Source organism: Hypanus sabinus, chromosome 26, assembly GCF_030144855.1.
Source record: "Hypanus sabinus isolate sHypSab1 chromosome 26, sHypSab1.hap1, whole genome shotgun sequence".
In the NCBI taxonomy this organism is placed as follows: Eukaryota; Metazoa; Chordata; class Chondrichthyes; order Myliobatiformes; family Dasyatidae; genus Hypanus; species Hypanus sabinus.
Genome location: NC_082731.1, coordinates 10,725,164 through 10,749,230, shown reverse-complemented (window position 1 = coordinate 10,749,230; position 24,067 = coordinate 10,725,164). Strand labels below are relative to the sequence as shown.

Below are 24,067 nucleotides of genomic sequence, written 5' to 3'. Positions count from 1 at the left end.
AGATATAAATAAGATTGCGAAAAGCACAGAGAAAATGTTGCCAGGATTGGCAACCTCGGTTATGTGGAAAAATTAAATAGGTTAGGATTTTACTCCTTGGAACATAGAAGATGGAGGGGAGATTTTATAAAGATATGCAAAACTCTGAGCAACTGTAAGCAAACTTTTTCCACTGAGGTTGGGTGGCACCGTAACTAGAGGCCATGGATTGCGGTGAAAGGTGAAGTGTTTGCGGGTATCATGATGGGAAATGTTTTGGCTCAGATTGTCATAAGGGTGGTGAATGAGCTTTCAGCGCAACCGGAACATGCAAACTCGATTTCAACTTTAGGAGGAGTTTGGATAGGTACATGGATGGGAGTGGTATGGAGGGCTATGGTCCGGGTGCAGGTCAATGTGCATGGCAGTTTAATTCAATGGACACGGACTAGATGTGCTGAAGGGCTTTTTACTGCGCTATGCATTTCTATGACTTTGACTCTAACCTGCAGAAAGAGGATATGGGTAATGGGCTGTGCGTGAGGGTGTGGAGGGGAAAATATTGCGTATACGGCAAGAGGGATGAAAAAATAAAGGAGCAGGAGAAGAGAGGGGACTGGTCACCAGAAGAAAAAAGCCGATAATGATGACGTTAGGCTGGATACTGTGAACTTGGAATATGAGGTGTTATTCAATTAACCTGCGACAGATCTTACTGTAGCATTACAGGAGACATTTGAGAGATATGTCAGTTGGGAATGGGAAGTGCGATTAAAATGGCTGGATGTTACGGCCGACTGAGTGAGGGTGCTCAACGAAGCCGTCTACCATCCCTGATTCATCTCACAGTTGTAGAGGAGGCCGCACCGGATGTAATTAATGAACTCGATGGATTCACAGGTGAAGCGCAGTCTCAACTGCAAAGACTATTTTAGGCCATTCAAAGCGTGACAAACGTGGAGGCTCTGGCTAAAAGAAGATTTGTGTAGTCAAGAGCATCCCTGTGTTTGCCAACAAAAGATCTAGTATGCCTTCGTCAATATCTTTATTCCCTAACCACGAAATCTAAATCCTAATCATTGGTCCAAATCACTCAGCTCCTGTTGTTCTGATGTCTGACAATAGATCATGCACCAGACAAGTTTTGATACCCAAAGAGATTAAAACGCGGTCAACGGGAGTTGAAGGATTTATTCACAATCTCCTTGGGAAAATGCTGCACCTAACTGATTCCTAAACATTCCATGCCTGTCACTGTTTTAAGTGGTGACACAGTGCGAGTGATCATACTGAGAATCTTGCACTGAAGTACACTGATATCCAATATAAACGGCAAAAGAACCAGATCCCATTCACAATCACACATCATCCTGGTCTTCCTCCTCAAATGAGGTACATTCTGGGGTCGAAACAAAACCTTTGGTCTGTAAAGCAGTCTTCTGAGTTATGTTACTTTATGGAGCTGAATTATGGAGCAGGATCCTGAAAAGCCCCTGAACAATGCCACCAAATAAACTTATGATATGTTTTGAGGATATGCTGGAAGGGCAGATGCACTACAGCACTGGAGGAAGCTTACATGAACAGCACCTCCACCACGATAAAGCAACACCATCACCGATGGATAGATCATGTAAATCAAATACCTAACCCTCTTCTCCCGAAACAAATACTTTACTCTCAGTTGAATGACGTGATCTGATTGCAGAGGAAACGCTTCAAATACATCATCAAAATCAGACTGAAGAAAGTCAACATTACATCTAGAAACTGAGAAGACATTGCACTCAGTTCATGTACCTGGAGGAACTTTTTTCCAGATGGAACTGCGATACATGCGAGTACCTGCACTGCCGCAAGGAATATAGGGGGGTTGTGAAAGGAGAGACAGAACAAGCAAAAGACCCAACTGCTAACCAGAGCTCTTGTTCCATGTTCAAACTGCGAAGAGTTCTGCAAAACACATATCCATTTATCCCGTAGTCCTTAATAACTGTCTTTTTCTTCACTATGCTTTTCAAGGTTCAGCATTTGACAATAACTAGAAACAGTTAATCTTTTTCCAAATCTTCCACGGCATTTGGTTTATAAATCGTTGCCGTTCATTTTCTCACTGAGTAGATATATGGCTGACCTCACTAATTCCTCAATGAATTCTTCCAAATATCCTGACTACATCTTTAGATCACCAGGCTTAAATTGCAACTAAGTATCATAAACCTATCATGATTCTCTAAAACAGCAGCAGACAGTATATTTTTGCACTCCAGTGTGTAAGGTACGGTGCATCTTTGTTGGATGGGTTTCAATTCCAGAATTATTGAAATTGGAATCAGAATGTAATTGGAATCAGTGATATTTATCATCGCTGACATTGTGAAATTTGTTGTTTCATAGCAAAGGTATAGTACAAGACATAAATAATTATAATTTACAATAAATAAACAAACAAACACAAGCAGAATAACAAGATTGTGTTGATAGTTTCAAGGATTGTTCATATACTTGATGGCACAGAGTAGGTGTTCAGGCTCTACTTCTCCTCGATGCAATAATAAGCAGAGGGTATGTCTCAGATGGTGAGAATGCTTAATGATGGATGCCGCCTGAGGAAGATATATATGATGGTGGAACTATTATGTCTGTGCTAGAGTTGACTGAGCCTCTAACCCTCAGCAGCCTCTTTCAATAATTCACATTGAAGCAACTACAACAGACTACACGATAAAACCAGTCAGAGCATTCTCCACCGTGCATATGTAGAAATTTGCTGAAACATTTGGTGATATCCCAAATCTCCTCAAGTGCCTAATTCCTGATTCCATCAATGTGTTGGCCCAGGATAGTTGCTCTGAGATTACGTCACCCAGTAACTTATCTAGTATCTATTGCTTATCTATTTCACCACGGACCCATCAACTACCGAAGGACCAAATCACATTTCAAAAACTTGAAAAAATCTGCAGAAGAGTTGATTGGCCCAGGACTGCATTGATAGTAATTTTGCCATATAGAATACTGAAAAGCTGAACAAATGCGAAGAGTTATTTCCATGTACTTGATGCATTTGATGGCATATTTGATTGAACTTTAGGTCTATTCACTGAAATCACAACTATGTTGGAATTGTTTATGCAAAGTCAAAAGCCGTCTTACTAGCCACTACTTCTCCATCTCTTCGACGAATCTATCAAACCCAGAGACTTGCCGTCCAGTGCTCCGACAATTGTTTCAATACTACTGACCTGCCAATTGTAATTGTGACGAATGATCCCATCCTTTACATTTTTTTGGTCTCCGACACTTTCTCGAGTGTAACCTCTGACACAAAATATATATTTTAAATCATCTGCCATATTCTTGTTTTCCATTATTAATTCCATCATTCTTTGGAGAAGCAGAGTTTTTGAAATTTTGCTCAGTGTTTATTTGGAGCCTAGAAACTATATTGTGAATGTGTGTATATGGCTTTCTGAATTTTATTGGAGAGCGGTTGCAAACTGATCACTGTATTGCTTCTGAAGGCACCGTACAAGCTAAATGTGTTGAGGAGCCACAGAAGAAATCTCAATTAAATCAAATGCTTACATTTGTCCAACATCCAACTGCCTTATGCAGAGAGGTTAGAGAGACTGCGCTAGTACACGCTGGAATTAAGGAGATTGAGAGGGGATCTGATTGAAACATATAAGATTAGTAAGGGATTGGACAAGATAGAGGCAGGAAATATGTTCCAGATGCTGGGAGAGTCCAGTACCAGAGGGCATGGTTTGTGAATAAGGGGTAGGTCATTCAGGACAGAGTTAAGGAAAAACTTCTTCTCCCAGAGAGTTGTGGGAGTCTGGAATGCACTGCCTCGGAAGATAGTGGAGGAAAACTCTCTGGATGCTTTCAAGAAGGAGCCAGATAGGTATCTTTTGATAGGGGAATCAAGCGATATGGGGACAAGGTAGGAACCGGGTATTGATAGTAGTTTATCAGCCATTATCTCAAAATGGTGGTGCAGGCTCGAAGGGCCAAATGGTCTACTTCTGCACCTGTTGTCTATTGTCTATCATCAAGTGAATGCCCATTGAATATGCTTATGATTTTGATTTTTCAACGCAGTGCAGGTGGCAGTTCCGCTCACAGAAACAGCTGTACAAGACTACTGCCACCTCCGCCCACCTATTGTATCTGTCACCATGTGGTATAATTGTATTCACTGAATCATCGCAGAGTTTTACTTCCTGAAAGTTAAGTGAACACCTCTTCTCAATGCAGCACGGGGCAAACCCGACTTCAGATGTTGCGGTCACCAATACAGAACAGATGGGCGATAATGGATGGCAATTAAAAATAGATGCGCAGGGGTCACTTACTGGTCCTTCGACACGTTACACTCTTTTACTGGGCTGTTCTTCCATGACACAATGTTGTAGCGAAATAATGAATATTTTTACAAACCTCCATGTACTGCTTTGAACCATCAACCTCGTTACATCAAGACACTGATAATGTGGTACCAAGAATTAAATAGACTAGACCTTTTGCATGAATAAACATATTTAAAGTCATGGCAATACCCTCAATCGAAAGTGTTCTTGTTAGACTGTGAAAATTATGAATATTGGTTTCAATTTGTTTTCAAATCTTTCTGCTCTTCAGTCATTGCACTGAAGCGGATAGCACAATTAGTTTCAAGTGATAATAAAGTATTTCGTTGTGCCCGTTAAAAGATTTGGCAACCTTACATAGCGCCATGAAATTGGCATGGCTTTATCACATAACATGGTCTCCAATCTTTGTTTCCTTTTCCGTGCAATTTATTCAGTCGATTGTCACTAACAGGAATTAATATTCCAGAATGAAGTAAAGAATAAACATGCGGTTAACGAGCTTCGAAGGTAGACAGGGATTTGGGTAAATAAATAAAATTTTTGGACAGTGTGACAGGTATCATTTTGTTTTGGAAAGTTGAGAAAAGAATATATAATGTAAGTGTTCTTGTGTTAAGAGGAACTAGGAAGTTAAAGAATTGGATATATATTGGCTCAACTACATTGCACGTTTACAACAAGCAACCAAGAGTAAAATTCTGCTCACTGTCTTGGCGGGATCATAATGGGAAATAGAGCCCCTGCCAAATTCTTCGTGGGTCCTCAGTTGGATAGACTATTGACATATGTGGGAAGGCCTTTCGATTGATTATCTGATACACATCGTTTTTAAAGTTCAACGTTTTAGATATAAAAGACCATAAGACTATAAGGCATGGAACATATTTTCTCAATGAATTACAATGTCAATTTGGTGTGAAAGGATCATAGATACCAACTGGTTTTTGCAAAGTTGGAATACAAAAGTGATGAATATTATTGTTTGAAGTACTCTTCGTATTATACATTCTACATTCCGAAAAGTAGTAATTTGGGGATTTGGTGTCGTAGCGTAACAAGTTTATTCTGATTTTTACCCAGAGCAAGGGAGTCCTTTCCCTTCAGATCCATCTTTCTTCGGAAGCAGGCAGCGTCTTCCCTTCATTTTGCTCTCCAAGCATAAGTTGAACATCAGGATATGTTCTGATTCGCGCATTGAATCTACTAAACTTTCCTTGATAAAATCCCAATTCACTTAAATATAACCTTGTAATTAGCGAGCCACAGTTTTGATTCATAATCTACTAGACACTGCTGCTTTTAATCTATCCTGTGCCAAGACCTCATTTCCACAGTCACTTTCATTACAACAATCGTTAGTCCGAGCAACACAACAGAATACTGGAGGAACTCAGCAAGTCAGGCAGCATCCATGGAAAGTACAGTCAACAATTCGGGTCACAGCCATAGATGCTGTCTAAACTGCTGAGTTCCTCCAGCATTTTATGTGTGTTGCTTGGATCTCCAGCATCTGCAGATCTTCTCTTATTTGTGATTGAATCTTTAATCTGAGATCTTCAGAAGGACGACTTACGTCTCAGCGTTAGATTGTTCTTATATTTCATCAAGCTGGACTGATTTCCAGAGTTTGTAACTACTAACACCACTATACCAATGTAAGATTACAAAAAACCTACGATCTATAATGATGGGTCAAACAGAATCAAAATCTATAATGATTGTTAATCTGGCTTTTATATACTACGGTTATGATAATAAGTTCAAGTCATTTTATTTGATTGTTAATGTTAATAATCAGAGCTTTTAATTCTAATTGAGCTAATAATGCATAATTATACTCATCCGTTCGGCTAGCACATGATTCACCCCCACCCCCCATACACGCACACAGAATTCTCTGTATTTTCATGTGCCTGTGCAAGACCATCCTGAACATCTCCATTGTATCTGTATCTGCCATCAGCCTGAGTCGAGCATTCCAGACACACATCACTCTCCATGTAAAACACATGCGCCGCATATCTCTTTTCAAATTTCCCTCAAACCATAAATATATGTCCTCTAGCACTACACATTTCGATCCTGTTGGAAATATTTCGGCTGCTTAGTCTTTCTATGCTTCCCATAAATTTATAAGTGCTTTCAGGTTTTCTCTTGCCACGTTAGTCAAGAGTAAACAATTTCTGTTTCCCAAGCTCTCCTTATACCCCATACCCTCTAATCCAGGCAGCATTCTCCTAAACCTCTTCTACATTACTGAAACATTACTTCCTGATGCTTGAACACAGTTCTCTGATTAATAAAGACAAACATTGCATTTATTTTCTTTACTATCCTATCAAATGGGCTGCAACTGTGAGATGTCGACATGGATTCCCATGATCGCTCCGTACCTCAAAGTTTGAAAGGATCCTGTCGCTAATTGTGTAGATGGGACTTTACATTAGATCTTCAAGAGTGCAGCATCTATATTTGCAGGGCTAAATCTCTGTCTGAGTTTTCTCTGCAATTTCTGCAATTGATCTATTTTCTGTTCTCACACTTGGCAAGCCTTTGTATTATCCATAATACTACCTTCCTTCCTGCCATCTACAAACTTACTATTCCCCACATCTACGGTTGTGTTAAAGCGATGTGTATGAATATATAATCACAAACATCGAAAGTCGTAGAACAGAAGAACATTAGTGACATACTTGCAACTAGAATAAGAGCCATTCATTACTACACTCTGTCTTCTGTAGACAACAGAATTATGAATGCAAATGGCCAAATCTCTCTGGATGCAGTGCTTCATAATATTCTATACGAGATTCCCAAGAATGATCTTGTCGAATATCTCACTGAAACCTACGTAGACATATTCTATCTCTATCTGTACCAATCACTTCCACCTTCTCGAAAAACTCAATGATTTTACTCAGACATGATCTGCTTTTGCACAACACCATACTGACCATCCCTAATTAGGCCATGTTTTTCCAATTGCTCATAAATTCTGTCCCTAAGAATCATCTTATTTGTTCCCCTAACTCTGTCATGAGACCCACCAATTTATTATTTCCAAATTATCGCCATCTCCATACTTGAGCAAAGGAGCAACACGGGCGACACACACCTGCCCTGAGATACACATTCCTTGAAATCACATTTCAAAAACTTGAAAAAATCTGCAGAAGAGTTAATTGGCCCAGGACTGCATTTATTGTAGTTTTTTCATATAGAATACTGAAAAGCTGAACAAATGCGAAGAGTTATTTCCATGTACTTGATGCATTTGATGGCATATTTGATTGAACTTTAGGTCTATTCACTGAAATCACAACTATGTTGGAATTGTTTTTGCAAAGTCAAAAGCCATCTTACTAGCCACTACTTCTCCATCTCTTCGACGAATCTATCAAACCCAGAGACTTGCCGTCCAGTGCTCCGACAATTGTTTCAATACTACTGACCTGCCAATTGCAATTGTAACGAATGCTCCCATCCTTTACACATTTTTTGGTCTCTGACACTTTCTCGATTGTAACCTCTGACACAAAATATATATTTTAACAAATCATCTGCCAACTTCTTGTTTTCCGTTATCAATTCCATCACTCTTTGTAGAAGCAGAGTTTTAAAATTTTGCTCAGTGTTTATCTGGAGCCCAGAAACAATATTGGGAATGTGTGTATATGGCTTTCTGAATTTTATTGGAGAGCGGTTACAAACTGATCACTGTATTATTTCCGAAGCCAGCATACAAGCTAAATGTATTGAGAAGCCACAGGGTAAAATCTCAATTAAATCAAATGCTTACATTTGTCCACCATCACCGTGAATGTACATTGAATATGCTTATAACTTTGATTTTTCATCGCAGTACAGGTGACAGCTCCGTTCACTGAAACAGCTGTATAAGACTACTGCCGCCTCCGCCCAACTATTCTATCTGCCATCCTATGGTATAATTGTATTCACTAATTCATCCCATAGTTTTACTTCCTGAAATGTAAGTGAACACCTCCTTCTAAATGCAGTAAGGGGCAAACCCGACCTCAGATGTTGCGGTCACCAATACAGAACAGATGGGCGATAACGGATGGCAACTGCAGATAGGTGCGCAGGAGCCACTGATTGCTCCTTCCACATGTTACACTTTTTTACTGGGCAGTTCCTTCATGACACAATGTTGCAGAGAAATAATGAATGCTTTTACAAATCTCCATGTGGTGCTTTGATGCATCAACCTCGTTACATCAAGACAGCGATAATATGGTACCAACATATTTGTTCGAAATTCGAATAACATGGCATAAACAACCTGACAGGATCTGCGTCCCTAAATCTGGCTGTGGTGCTTTCCCTGTTCTGTTGTTCCTGACCATAAATGACCCGGATTATTGCCCGAAATTAAGCACATCTGAGTTCTTTTTTCGCAGTAATGTTTCCTGTCTAGCCGAATTCCTCCAGAATCTTGTGTGTTGCTTCGTTATTACGCACATAGACTGCAAGCGAGGTTACTAAATTCTAAGACACCACCATTGACAATAAACTTAAGGTCAGTTTTCTGACAACGGCTGGTCTCAGATTCATGTTGACTACCAATGTTAAACAGACGAATGACCACAAGACAGTAATGTGCAACAACAGGAATATTATTTAGTTATTCATGGTGATTAAACGAATGGCTTTTAGTGCATTTGCTGTCTCTTGTTGACGGTTACTCATGGATGCTTTTAAGACATTTTTGAAGCCCTCTCCAGATAATTAAGCAAAGAAGAATGGAAATACATTCAGTGCGGTTGGACATCTTTCTCTATATCTCTATCATACGTTTATGCTCATATATTTCACCAATGTAATTATGGAAATATCGGAGATAATGAATATCATTAACCGAGCTATAATCGCAATTGATACGCCTTCTGCATTATGCAAATGAGCCCAGACTCTCGAGGCTTATAAAGTCTTTGCTCCTTCACAAGGTTGCACAGACAGCCGACGCTGATGTCTAGAACTTTCTCTTCTTAACAGGCTTTCTGGTGGTGAAGAAACCATGATTATGTTGTGTGTTTTGATATTTTTAGCGTGGTTACCGAGTACGTGCTGTTCGTTTTTAAAGAGAATTATGATTACTATTTTGCCGTTGCGTAAACAAATTTCATTTTATGTTACATCCTGTGCTGCTTCAGATATGTGATGATTAAATTTGTTTTCCTCCCTTCAGATGCCTTCAGTGTATGGGTAGAACAGACACCAAAAGAAGCAACAAAACAAACAGGCGAAACTCTGACCATCAACTGTGTTTTAAAAAATACCACCTGTGGGCTGCATAGCACACATTGGTACCGCCAAAGACCCGGTCAAACCAATAACGAAACCTTATCGATTGGAGGACGATATGCGGAATCTCTCAACAAGCCAACAAACTCCTCTTCGCTGCAGATCAGGAATCTAATTGTTGAAGATACAGCCACGTATTTCTGCCGTGCTCACTACGACCACAGTAACGAAGTTGAGCACAAGCCAATTCAAATACGTTAGAAAATCTTTCACGCGAGAAACTATGATTGCTTCGGTTTTTTGGAGAATAAAATTGCTGAGCAGTAACGTATTACACTGTAGAGCGAGGGTTGGTTTATAAAACGTTAGCGACAGTCACTATGCCGCTCATATCCAAGTGGGAACAGCTGGAGGTGCAACGTCACTTTGTCCTTCCAGAGTTATGCAAATGGAGACATTATTGCTATTGAATGAACCACTGTGTCAACTGACGAGTGCAAAACTGCCACAGTGATCCAAAGCATGGACTCTGCAATTCAAAAATCACCAATGCATTTGGTAATTGGAGAAAGAACACTGCTAACCCGTTTCTGAACTGTACAATGCAGATGCTATTTTCGAGGGATTATTGGCCATAAAAATAGCTGTGCGGAATAGAAACGGCGTTAAGCAAGATTGTAATTTGTGCCTTGACCACATGATCTTGTATTGGTGCACAAGGAACCTTTTAGTACTAGCATCAATGACTGTGTGAACAAAAGTGACACAGTGATGAATCTTCAATCCCCGTCATACATAAATCTCTTCCGCAATTCTTAATGCAAAACTAATGCAAGACATTCCTTCAGCGACTAAAACTTTTCATTGCCAAACATACTGCCTCTGCCAGACACTGGTACGCATAATGGAGCCTTACTCTATATACTTGTGTAATTGCAGTAGAAATATTATAATCATATGAATAACAAAGCTTTGATATTTTCCTTGATATCTGCCTGGCTGAGAGGTATTATCGACGGAAGCCAATAAAATTTTTTCATTCAAGTCCAGATCCCTCATATCATGGAGGTATAGGATTACTTGACGGATTTATACACTATTTACAACAGTGTGGTTATTGTGCTCACGTGAAATGATGTGTCAACACAAAGCCACAGCAGTCTAAACCATAGCACAAACCTCCGGGGCAGTTTTATTTTGTTCGTCGATTTGTAAATGGGATTACAAACTGCGCCTATACGTTCATGGATGTTGCTCGACATAATTTTAAAAAGATACTTCTTATTTGGGTTGAATTCCACCTACGTTCCTTGGTGCTTAGTCAACAATTTTCCCGTTTCAATATCACAAGCCCTTTTAATGCACCGAATATACAGAAGAGCGGATGAAAACTGAAAGAAATTGAGACCTGTTGACCTCAAGAATATATTGTTAAGCCTTCTGTTTCTGTCTTATTCTGGAAGACCTACCTCTATAATTCACTCTTACAGATCACTTTCCGTATTGGGATGAATAGGAAGTAATTCATTGTGTACGTATATGGAGGTGGCACAAAGCTGACTGTGATAGCTGGTAAGTGACATATCTTATTACATTTTGGGCAAGCGCATATGTTTCCCGATGAGAAGGGCAATTAGAATCTCACTTAAACTTCAATAAAAAAAGAAACTACAAAAAAAAACTCACTTAAATTATGCAAACGGAGTAGTGCACTATCATAATGTACTTTTGCAAATAGAAAATTGCTAACTCGCTGAGATGTCCCAGAACAAGTTAAATACGTGCCTTTCCTCCCAAGACAATTCTTTCATTGGCTTAAAAGAAGAAAATTAAACTTGGAGTACTTTTACAAATCGAAGCACATCAATTCCCCTCGACCTGCTGCACGCCTGCCCCAACAGTAACTTTAAAGTGTTACCGGAAACATTGATATAATGCGATTTTTCATATATTTGTATATTTGAGTGCCGATTAGCTTCCCACTGTCGCAGACATGAGCTATATCGCCGTGCGGTACCTATATTAGAGAAAACCTCTTTATCGGTTGAAATATACGAAGATTTAGTGTGTAAAGTGTACCCAAGTACGAAAGAAGTTTGAAGATGAAATAGGTTTCAGTACACAAAGGGGACGCTAGAAATATAAACGGTATTTTATTAATTTGATGCTTGGCAGGGAATTTGAATCATAAACTCGTAGTGAAAACAACTTGATACATTGCTGGAATAGAATAAAGTGTCTTTTATTTAGAAAGACATATCATCTTCTAACAACCACTTAAAATCCGTGCAAGTCTGGAAGTACAGGATGAAACAAATTTTCTCAGACTTGTTTGACTTGTATAACTTTGGTTATATTTTATTGTCAATTGTCAGAGTGTTCAGGGAGGGGAGAGGTAGGCGAAAGGTGGTTCTGATCGCAAGGCGAGAAGAGATACTAGTTGAATGATAACATAATCAACTTAGTCTGTGAAAGCGGGACACGATAATATTAAGTCTCCACCATCTCGCTGAATGCCTCCAAGTCAATTGCCAATTCAAATAAAAATTACACTCCAGATCGTAATGAGTGTTATTTCAGGCGTTCAGTATCACTCAAGATACCAATTATAAAATTGATATTAAACAAACTGTGTTGCAGTACAAAATATAAAACAGCCCGTAGCTGAACTGTATGCTAAATTATAGGTTGCAATGGAAAAGCTGCTGCGAAACGAGTTTTAATTTTCATCAAATAATAGAACGATAGTTCCTGCAAGTAATTCCTCCCCCGATACAAACTCAAAAGAAGGTAAAGGTCTGACCCAGAAAAGCGGAGGGAAGCAATTTGCAATTCTACCCATAATTGATGCAATTTATTTCAACTTATTGCTGTTTGTTTGCTTCACCTTTCTTAGTTTTTAACATGCTGTGGAGCTCCTTTGTCCGAGCTTAGCTGGTTTTAAAAATCCACTGAATCTCATTTTGTTTGTATTTTTGTTGGAACCTAATCCAGCTCTACGTGTTTTGTTTTTGAAATAGGCAAGTAAAAAAGTCGCCTTTGTTAGTATGTAGCGCTGTGTTGTATTATTCCATCTGCCCAGCCCATTTTCTCCCAATACTCTAGCAATTAATGCAGACCTTCCCCTCGGGTTTTGATCATTTTCATGGAAGCAACTTCTCCGTCGTCAAGCACAGTCGATTCCACGCACTTAACCAAACAATTGGGGAGGTGAATTTACTGAATACTTCCAAATTAAATCAATGCCCTTTCTATTTTGCTGTGCTAATGTCAATCAAAAGGAAACTGTCCGATACCAGCACCTGTTATTCAGTCCAATGAAATGAATGGATGGTTCCTGATCTCCCAGTCGTATCTCAAGATTCCTTCGCTTCGGCAAGTGACATCCCGGGTTTTCTGTCTTGATCTCAAAAACTCAATGCACGTATTTTATCGTTAGCTTTCCTTCCCTTGTAAATCCAGTGATGTTACAAATAACGCTCTCAGTTAGTGCCCAAGATCACCCATAAGGCCATGAGTCTGGAGCAGAACTAGGCAGTTCGGCGCATCGGTATGCTCCACCATTATCTGCACGCAAAGACTTATCAAGAATCAATCAACCAGAGCGTTAAATACGCTCGAGGATCTGGCCCCTATCTACACCGTGTATGGCAACGAAATCCATAGATTCACCACCCTCTGGCTAATAAAAAAATCATCCTCATCTCCTTTCTAAATTGACGTCTCTCGGTTCTGACGTTGTACCTTCTGATTCTGGACTCCCTCACAAGAGGAATCATATTTTCCTTGTCCACATTATTTAGGCCTTTCCACACATGATACGTTTCAACGTGACCACCCTCTTAATTTTACTAAATTCCAATGAATAAACGCTCCTGTGATAAACGTTCAAAATCGTAATCACCTTTGTGAATTTCTTTTGAACTTTCTACAATGTCATCACATTCTTTCTAAGAGGCCTCAAACTTCTCACAATCAAGGATGTAATGCTTTATAAGGCACTGGTAGAGGAATCCTGCACGAGGACACCAAAGTCCCTTTACACCATAGATTCTTTGAAATTTCTCCACATTCTAGTGTTAATTCCTTCTACCGATGTACATGACCATACACTTCGTCTTTCTGTTACAACTGTTACTTTTTTGCTCATTGTCCCAATCAGTCTAAGTCCTTCCGCAGACTCCCTGTTTTCTCAACACTACCCGATTCTCAGCATATCTGGAATCCTCTGCAAACAGCCACAAAGTCATCAACTCTGTCATGCAATTCATTGGCAGATAACGTAAAAATAAGCGGCCCAACAGACCACTGTAGAACACCAGGGTCACCACAGCCAACCAATACAGACTTGCATTATTCCCTCTCTTTGCCTCCTGCCAATCAGCCAATGCTCTGTCCATGCTAGTATCTTTCCTCTAATACTGACACTACTTCTTCAAAGGGTTCGAAATGATTTGTGAGGATTTTCCCTTCAGGAAACTATTCTTTCAAGTATCCCGAAGCCTCAGCCTTAACAATCGAATCAAGTAATTTCCAACCACTGAGGTAAGCTTAACTGGCCTATAATTTACTTTACTCAACCTCCCTCCTTTCCTGAAGAGTGGAGTGACATTTGCAATTTTACATCCCTCCGGAATCATGCCAGAATCTAGTGGTTCTTGAAAGATCATTACTAAAGATACCACAATCTCATCAGCTACCACTTTTAGAACTGAAGGCTGTAGTCCATTTGGTCCAGATGACTTATCCACCTGCAGTCCTATCAGCTTTCCAAACACCTTCTCCCTAGTAATGCAATATTTCCCATCCATGCTTTATTACGCTTGCTGTTCCTTAACTCTACCTATAACGATTCTACATCTTTGATCCTCTCACCTCTTTCTCAGGATTGAATTTCATTTTCTCCCAACAGGATCACGCCATCCCTTCTGCCTACCTGCCTGTTCTTTCCATACAATGTGTATCCTTGGACGCTGAGCTCCCAACTATAATCTTATTTTAGCCATGACTCAGTGATGCCTACATCTTCATAATTGCCAGTCTTAAACTGCGCTACAAATCATCTACCTTATTTCGCAAACTGCATGCATTCAAATATAAGATCTTCTGTCCAGTATTCGTCACCATTTTTCCACTTGTCCCCCTGTTATACTGCAAATCACTGACTGTCATTTTGCCAAATTATCTATCTGACCTTTTTGAAAATCCCGCTGCACACTGCCTCTGCTTGCATACCAGCCGCCACATCCTCAGCACTATCTCACCGTCTCCCATCACCTCGCCAAATTAGTGGAAACCCTCTTCAACAGCTCTTGTAAACATTAGCGCAAGTATATTGATCCCCAAACATGCTACTATTGTATAGGTCATCCAGATGAGATCCAAATGATCTTAAACAGTGCCGCTGCCCTATTTCCTCAACCATACATTCATCTGCTAGACCATCCTATTTTGAACTTCACTGTGGCGTAGCACAGGCAGAACTCCAGAGAGTACAGTACAACACAAGAGGTCCTGGTTTTCAGCTTTTTACTTAGCAGATTAAATTCTCTCTTCAGGGCTCCTCCCTTTTTCTACCTATGCCATTGGTGTTACTATGTACCAAGACATCTGGCTGCTCATCCTCCCCATTAAAAATCCTCTGGATCCATTCTGAGACGTCTCTGAATCTTGCACTTAGGAAGTAACATACTATCCGGGTGACTCTATCGTGTCCATAGATTCTGGCGTCAACTGTTCCTATCACTAGTTTATCACTATCTTTTGCCCCCTTTCCTTTTGAAACATAGCAGCAGATGAAGTGCCAGAAACCCTAATGCTGCGGGTCCCCCTGCTGGTAGGTCGTCATAGTGCACCACACACACACACACTCACTCACACACACAAACACACACACACACACACACACACACACACACACACACACACACACACACACACACACACACGCACACACGCACACACACACACAATCGAAAGTGGTATACTTATTATTGACGGGAACAGCCACAGAGGTATTCTGCATCAGCTGCCCATTTTCTGTCCTTCTCCTGACAGTCACCGTTCTTAGGTGTGACCACTCACTGTAGATGCTATTTCTCACCTCCTCATTTTCCCATATGAGCTGAAGGTCAACGAGCTGCAGCTCCAGTTCCATAACACATTGGTAGAGGAGCTGCTGCTCGGTGAACCTGATGCAAATGTGTTTATCCAGAAGGCTGCAGATCTCCTAGGGTTCCAATTCAGAGATAAATAACACAACACGTCCCTGGAGCAATCCTCACTGCTCTCTGTACCAACCGAGGAAGGTTGGAGAAGAGGAATATAACCTGATACTTGCCTTGCCCAAGCGCATTGTCGCTCAAGCCTGGTGAGTCAGATCCTCCCCACTCCAACACTGGTCCACTCACACAATGACTGCTCTGCTTGTCGCTTCCTCATTTTTATTTGTTCACTTGCCCATCTCATGTAAAGTACGCAGGTGATTGAGAGGTCACCTCTCAAGAGTCTAGCGCAGTCATGCGTGAGAAGGCCGAGAAGGAATGAGGCTTTTAACCCCATAGTATCCAATGTGAGCCCAACCTCGTCCATCCTGCAAACTGTAGGGATCCATGTATTTTCTAAATAGGATCACGGGTTTTGCCTGCACGCACTCTTCAGACAGTGACTTCATAACCCCAGCAACATTATGGATGTGATTCCTTATCCATTTACCCTCAACTGGTCCAACGATTTAATTAAATCTGCCCACCAACTCTATTCATCCTTGGCTTCTGACTCCTTTGCTGACATGAACATTTAAGGCAAGAATGTAAATATACAAATTAGGAAATGGAACTGGCCATTCCGTCGATAATCTTACTTTTCCACTTCACCGTTGTCCGTCTTATTATGAGCTCTAAACTTCACTTCCCACCCGTGATATGTGATTGACCTTTGCTTTGTATGTACCCATCCATCTCTCCTTTAAAAAGTATTGCAATATCCTTCTACTGCATGTAAGTAATTCCAATATTTGTAATACACTACAAGAGAAAAGAAAACTTTACCGAGACTCTGTCATAACAGAGGGACCTCATATTTATGCTCCAGTGTCCTCCAACAAGCGAAAGACATGCAGCTGGCTCGTTAATTTTCAAAAGAATATTGTTCACAGTTCTTAGAACAATGATAGAACTTGAGTGGAATTGATGTGATTGTGGAGGCGAATAAACCAAAATGGATTCATGTTGAATCAGAGTAACAAACTTGTACAAGTTCTGCACACGTTCGAAACAGTTGTTTCTATTTTACTTTTCGTTTGTTTCTTTTACTTTATTCAGAGATACAGCACAGAAAGGACACATTTCGCAACTAGTAACGCCACCCTGTAACTCTCCTGCTTAACCCTAACCTGATAAAAGGACAATCTACTAACTGGTCTGTCTTTGGACTATAGGAGTTAATGAGAGTATCGGGAGGAAACCGAGACCGAGCAAACTCCTTAGACATGGCGCCGGATTCGAACTCCAAAATAAGACCGGCCGAGCTGCAATAGCATTGCGCTAACTGCTGAGTTACCATGTGCCTTTTGCTTCTCCAAACCTCTTTCTATATATCCACATTTCCTTCGTCCTTATCGTTTAGACTAATTATAAATATTCGGGACCCAACAGCTATCCACGTAATTCTGGCGAGCACTTGGCATTACGCTATTACAATGTCGGCTATAAGATTGGGGTTCAATTCCTGTCTGTCAGGAGTTTGTACATTCTTCTCCGTGATTGTGTGTGTTTTCTCCAGGTGCTCCAGTTTTCTCCCATATTCCAAAGCCCTATGCTTAGGGTTAGTGAGTGTGAGCATGCTATGTCAGCGCCGGAAACATCGATTGCTGCAGGTTGCCCAGCACGTTCCTGGCTAATTTGATTTGACACAAAAGGCGCATTTCACGAGTTTGCTTCAGTTTCATCCCACCGGGTACCGGAAGTCGTCTCTCGTAGTGTAAAACGGGATGTTTAATTGGAAGGGTGGACTTGGAGAATTAATGTGGTATAATGATCAATGTTATCTAATGCCAGGTTGATCTCAGCGGGCACACTGTAAACTTGCCATGTTGATTTCCACGTTCAGTACACCTGAACACTCATCAACAGCCAGGTTCAGTTTGAGAAAATTGTAATTGTGCAGATTATAAAATACAGTGTTGTGTGCTATGGACAGATTGGTAACGTTTCAGATTAGATTAGATTAGATTAGATTCAACTTTATTGTCATTGTGCCGAGCACAGATACAAAGCCAATGAAATGTAATTAGTATCTGACCAGAAGTGTGAAAGAATAGTATTATTCACAAAATACCTGTGAATAAAAAAGTAAGTGCTACAGCATACAAATATCAAAGTACTGAGACAGTCCAATATGTGTGCAATTCTGTTTAGCGCTGTGATGTGAAGTTCAGCAGAGTCACAGCCTCAGGGAAGAAGCTCTTCTTGAGCCTACTGGTGCAGGATCGGAGGCTCCTGTATCGCCTACCAGATGGGAGGAGAGTAAAAAGTCCATGGTTAGGCTGAGGTGCATCCTTGATACTACTTTTCGACCTGCCCAGGCAGCTTTTATGGTAGATGATCTCAATGGTGGGCTTCGGTGCCGATAATCCACTGAGCAGTCTTCACCACCCGCTGGAGTGCTTTGCAGTCCGATACGGGACAATTGCCATACCATACTGAGGTGCAGTGCCCTACTCATAGTTTTTCTGTGAGTATTTCATCCCCCATGATCATCAAAGTACAAAGTTCAAAGGATAATTAAAGTACATATACGTTATCATATATCAGAGAGATGCCATCTCTCCAGCACTACATTCCTCCTTAGAACACCTGGAGAATAAAGACGCACATGTAAGGCTCATTTTCATCGACTACAGCTCTGCCTTTAATACCATCATTCCGAATAAACAGATTCCTAAGCTCCGGAACCTGGGTCTTAGCACTCAGATCTGCAGGTGGATCTTCAACTTCCTCACGGATAGGACACAGGCTCTAAAAATAGAGGACAAACTCCCTTCTACAATCACTCTGAGCACCGGTGCCCGACAAGGCTGTGTATTCAGCCCCCTGCTGTACTCATTGTACACCCATGATTGTGTAGCCAAATTTCCATCAAACTCAATATATGAGTTTGCTGATGACACCACAATTATAGGCCGTATCTTGGGTAATAATGAGTCTGAGTACAGGGAGGAAATTAAGAACCTGGTGGCATGGTGCGCAGACAATAGCCTATCCCTCAATGTCAGCAAGACGAAGGAATTGGTTGTTGACTTCTGAAGCAGTAGCGGACCGCACAACCCTATCTAGATCGGTGGTGCGCAGGTGGAACAGGTCAAACTCTTTAAGTTCCTCGGGGTGAATATCACAAATGACCTGACTTGGTCAAAACAGGCAGAGTCCACTGCCAAGAAAGCCCACCACTGCCTTTACTTCCTGAGAGAGCTGAAGAAATTTGGCCTGGCCCCTAAAACCCTCACTAATTTTTATAGGTGCACTGTAGAAAGCATTCTTCTAGGGTGCATCACAACCCTGGTATGGAAATTGTCCTGTCCAAGACCAGAAGAAGCTGTAGAAGATAGTGAACATTGCTCAGCACATTACACAAACCAATCTTCCATCTTTGGACTCACTATACACCACACGCTGTCGGACCAGTGCTGCCAGGGTAATCAAGGACAAGACCAACCCAGCCAACACACTGTTTGTCCCACTTCCCTCTGGGAGAAGGTTCAGGAGCATGAAGATTTGTACGGCCAGATTCGGGAACAGCTTCTTTCCAACTGTGATAAGACTGTTGAACATATCCTGACCCAGATCCGGGCCGTACCTTCAAAATATATGGACCTGACTTGCACTACCTTACATTCCCTTTTCTATTTTCTAATTATGATTTATAATTCAAATTTTATTATATTTATTTTGATTTGTACTTCAGGGAACGTGAAGCGCTGAAGCAAATATCACTGTGATGATTGTACGCTCTAGCATCAATTGTTTGGTGACAATAAAGTATAAAGAATAAAAAAATGGAATGTGGGTCATTTAGACCAATATCCGTTCTTAATGTAGATTATAGATTATTTACCTCCATCATGGCCAAACGATTAGAAGAGTTTCTACCCATATTGATACGTAACGATCAGACAGGTTTTATACGACGACGCCAGCACAAGACAATATACGAAGGACACTTCTCATTATGGATCATATACAAAAAATAAAATCGAAGCAATAGCGATAAGCGTGGACGCTGAAAAAGCATCTGATTCGGTTAATTGGAATTTACTTTACAGAGTTTCACATAGATTTGTTTTCCAAGACACAATTATTAAAACTATACAGACACAATATGACAATTCTACTGCTAGGCTTAAAATCAATGGATATTTATCAAATAGTCTTACCCTAGAAAGGGGCACGAGACAGGGTTGTGCATGATAACCGCTACTCTTTGCGTTATATCTGGAACCATTAGCTCAACACGTCAGACAAAATGAAGATATCAGGGGAATTACTATTAAAGGGACAGAGAATAAACAGGCTTGTTATACGGATGACATTTTGATCTATCAAGAGCTACCAACATACTCTTTACATAAATTGATGCAATCCTTTGAACAATATGGTCAATTATCAGGATACAAGATCAACATAGATAAAACCCAATTACTTTCATATTACTATAGCCTACCAAGAGAAATTGAAAGTAGGTACCCCTGGGCCTGGCACATAGAGTCTTTCAAATATTTGGGCATCATTATGCCAAGAGATTTGGCAAAATTATCAGAAGTAATTTTCAGCGTTTATGTAAAAAATTAAGGAAGATATGGCAAGATGGAATCTGATTCCTTTTTTCAGTCTCAGTTCAAGGATTGAGTCTATTAAAATGAATATACTGCCCAGACTGTTATATCTCTTTCAGACCCTACCAATAGAGATTAATCAAAATCAATTAAATAATGGAACAAGATGTTATCAAGCTATATTTGGCAACGTAAAAGGCCTAGAGTTCATCTCAAAACTTTGCAATTAGCAAAAGAAAAGTGTGGATGGGGCCTTCCTTCTCTTAGAGATTATTATTTTGCAGCACAATTGAAAGCTGTGATATGTTCGTGCAACCCACATGTGATGCTCAATGCAAAAACATTGAGGAGCGGGTACTTCCCATCCTCATACAAGCAATTGTGACTGATAACCTGCAAAGGTACATTAATACTATTGATAACCCATGGGTGAAATTGACTCTTAAAATATGGAAAACTACTATAAAAGAATATAATCTCGAGGGAGATATTGCAATTCTTAAATGGTGTGCATATGACTCGGATTTTATACCAAATAAATTGGATGCTAGATTTAAGGACTGGACAGCTAAAGGAATAACAGTTCTTTGCAACATAATGAAAGAAGGAATACTGTTCAGTTTTGAAATGCTTGAAGAGAAACACTTATTAGAAGAACAAGATTTTTATTGGTATTTACAGATGCGACAATATGGTAATAAGACGCTTAAAATGTAACCAAGGCAAATATATGCTTGGTAGAGCTATTTAGAAAAGCATATAATTCAGATAATGGTAGTAGAATCATTTCAAGCATCTATAAGGGGTTGTCAAATCTTAAAACACATTCGACTTCATACATTAAAACAAAATTGGAGAAGGAAGGAGGGATAATTATATCTGCGGAAGAATGGACAATAATATGGAGGTATCAATCGAAGTGTTCCAGTTCACAGAAATGGAGGGAGTTTGGATGGAAAAACTTGATAAGGTATTTTATTACAACCTCTCAGAAATCCCATCATGATAGTAACCTCCCTGTTTGCTGGAGAAATTGTGGGAATCAAAATGCAAATCATTATCATAATTTTTGGGACTGCCCTGTTATCAAAAAAACTATTGGAGGGGGTACACAATGCCCTGCAAGATATCTTTAAATGTGAAATACCCTTAGAGAGTAAGACCATATATTTTGGATATATACCTCAAGAATGGTTGAAAAGAGATACATATTTAATGAATGTACTGTTGGTGGCTGGTAAAAAGACTCTTACAGGGAAATGGTTATCACAGGAGAGCCCAACTTTAAATACATGGATGGAAATTACAATGAACATTTACAAAATGGAGAAGATAACAGCATCTGTTAATCATAAGCTGGAACAATTTGATTCATAATCGGAAAAAAATGGCTTAACTACATAATGCCTCATAGGACTGATTTTATTCTCACAAATCAATGAATATGTTGTGAAAAGAGATCACTCCCTACTGGTACAAAGTTCTTTCCTTTTGCTTGTTGTTTTCTTTCCACTCTTCTACCAGTGATAACCTCATATAAATATTCTCTGGAGATCTGTGATATATATGACTAAATGATATATATGTACAATGCTGAAAACCATCTTATGGACATGTTTGTCTGATGATGAACTTCAATTAAAAATAAATTACAAAAAAGGAAAGAAATAAATGAAAGGAATAAAGTAGTCGAGGCAACCACCCGACGACTCAAACCGTTAAACTTTGTGCTAAACAGGTCTTTCATTCTTGCATATATACATGGAATGACCTTAGACCTTGCATATTTTGCCACCTTTTTCCATATAATACCTTCTTCCATGATCTAGCTTTCTGTGTTCTTTCCTCCCTCGGCTAGCTCCATACCTCTGACTATTCTACCACAAGCCACTGACCCTTTCCCCACTCCAGTTTTTTATCATTGTTGTCCTTTCAGTGAAAGTCTGATGTATCCATCCCTTCACACTTCTTTATTATTAAATTGAAATCATTGCTAAGTTTCAGGTTCGTCATCAATAAATCATCCTCTCAATTTTGTGCTCTAGGATTCGCATTGTTTCTCAGAGATCCTACTGTTGAAGAAATGTGCACAAACAAAACTGCAACACTGGTGTGTGAAGTGATCGCCACAACTCCAGCTGAGGTTTCCATATCTTGGAGAGTGGGTGGAAAGGAAAGGCCTGATGGTGTTCAAACAGGACAAGCAACAAAGTTCGGAAGCCAATACCTGACGGTCAGCCGTTTGACCAGCAGCGTTGCGGAGTGGGACAGTGGGGTAGAATACTCCTGCTCGGTGCAGGACAATCAATTAGATACTCCGTTATCAAAACGGACACGAAACACAAAAGGTGGGTGCAATAAGAACAATCGAACTGCAAAGTAGTGTAGATGCAGAAAGAGGAACAGAGACTGCTGGATGTCAGGCAGCAGATTGCAGAGGAAAAAAGGCATGACTGTGAGCGAGTTGCCCTCTGGTAAACCTTTGTTAATACATAATTCAGGGCAAGACTCAGGGGAGTTGAGTGGGCAAAAGTTTAGGGGTAACACAAAGGGGAACATCTTTACTCAGAGAGTTGTAGCTGTGTGGAACGAGCTTCCAGTATAAGTGGTAGAGGCAAGTTCGATATTGTCATTTTTTTAAAAATTGGGTAGGTATATGGACAGGAAAAGAATGGAGGGTAATGGACTGAATGCAAGTCGGTGGGACTAGGTGAGAGTAAGCTTTCGGCACAGACTAGAATGGCCAAGATGGCCTGTTTCCGTGCTGTAATTGTTATATGGTTATTTGGCTACATTAAATGGTTATAAGACGGACGTTGTGACAATTACGTCACCAATAAAATTCTCGCCATATCCGTTGTTGTGCTTACCGATCAGAAAACGATCAACTTCCGCCTTAACTATATGTACGGGCGGCCAACACCTCAGTCTGTGGCAGAACATTCCACAGATCAACTATTCGCTGGCTGAAAAAAATCGAGGTTACCTCTGTTCTGAAGGGTCGCCCGTCAATGTTGAGGCTGTGCCATCTCGGTCTTGATACCCCACCATAGAAAACATCCTTTAAACATCACCCTATCTCGTCCTCTCAACATTAAGGAGGTTTCAATGAGATCCACATGCATTCTTCTAAATTCCAGTGAGTACCGTCCCAAAGCTGCCATACGCACCGCATATGTTTTCCCCGTCATTCCTGGAATCATCCTCAGGAACCTCCTCTGGACTCTCTCCAATGACAACACATCCTTTCTGTGATATTGGGCCCTAAACTGTTGACAATACTTTAAGTGTGGCGTAACTAGTGCCTCATAAATGATCAGCACAAACTCCTTGCCGTTATATTCTATTCCCCTCAAAATAAATGCCAACGTTGCATTGGACCTTCTTTACCACAAACCCAACCTGTAAATTAACTTTCTGGCAGTCTTGCACGAGAACATCTAAGTCCCTCTTCACCTCTGATATTTGAAACATTTCCCCATTTAGATAATTGTCCGCACTATTGTTCCTTTTACCAAACTGTATTATCATACATTTCCCAACATCGTGTTCCATTTGCCAACTTTTTGTCCATTCTTCCAATTTCTCTAAGCCCTGCTGCAATTGCATT

At 40.3% G+C, this 24,067-nt stretch overlaps 1 gene segment (V, D, J or C); it reads left to right on the top strand.

Moving 5' to 3' along the window:
• Window positions 1-755: 755 nt before the first annotated feature.
• The window catches only part of LOC132381568 (Ig heavy chain C region-like), a 32,120-nt gene continuing 8,808 nt past the window's right edge, over window positions 756-24,067 (top strand). Inside the window, 3 exon segments of the C gene segment in view lie at window positions 756-879; window positions 9,571-9,849; window positions 22,503-22,805. Coding sequence covers window positions 756-879; window positions 9,571-9,849; window positions 22,503-22,805 — 706 coding nt within the window.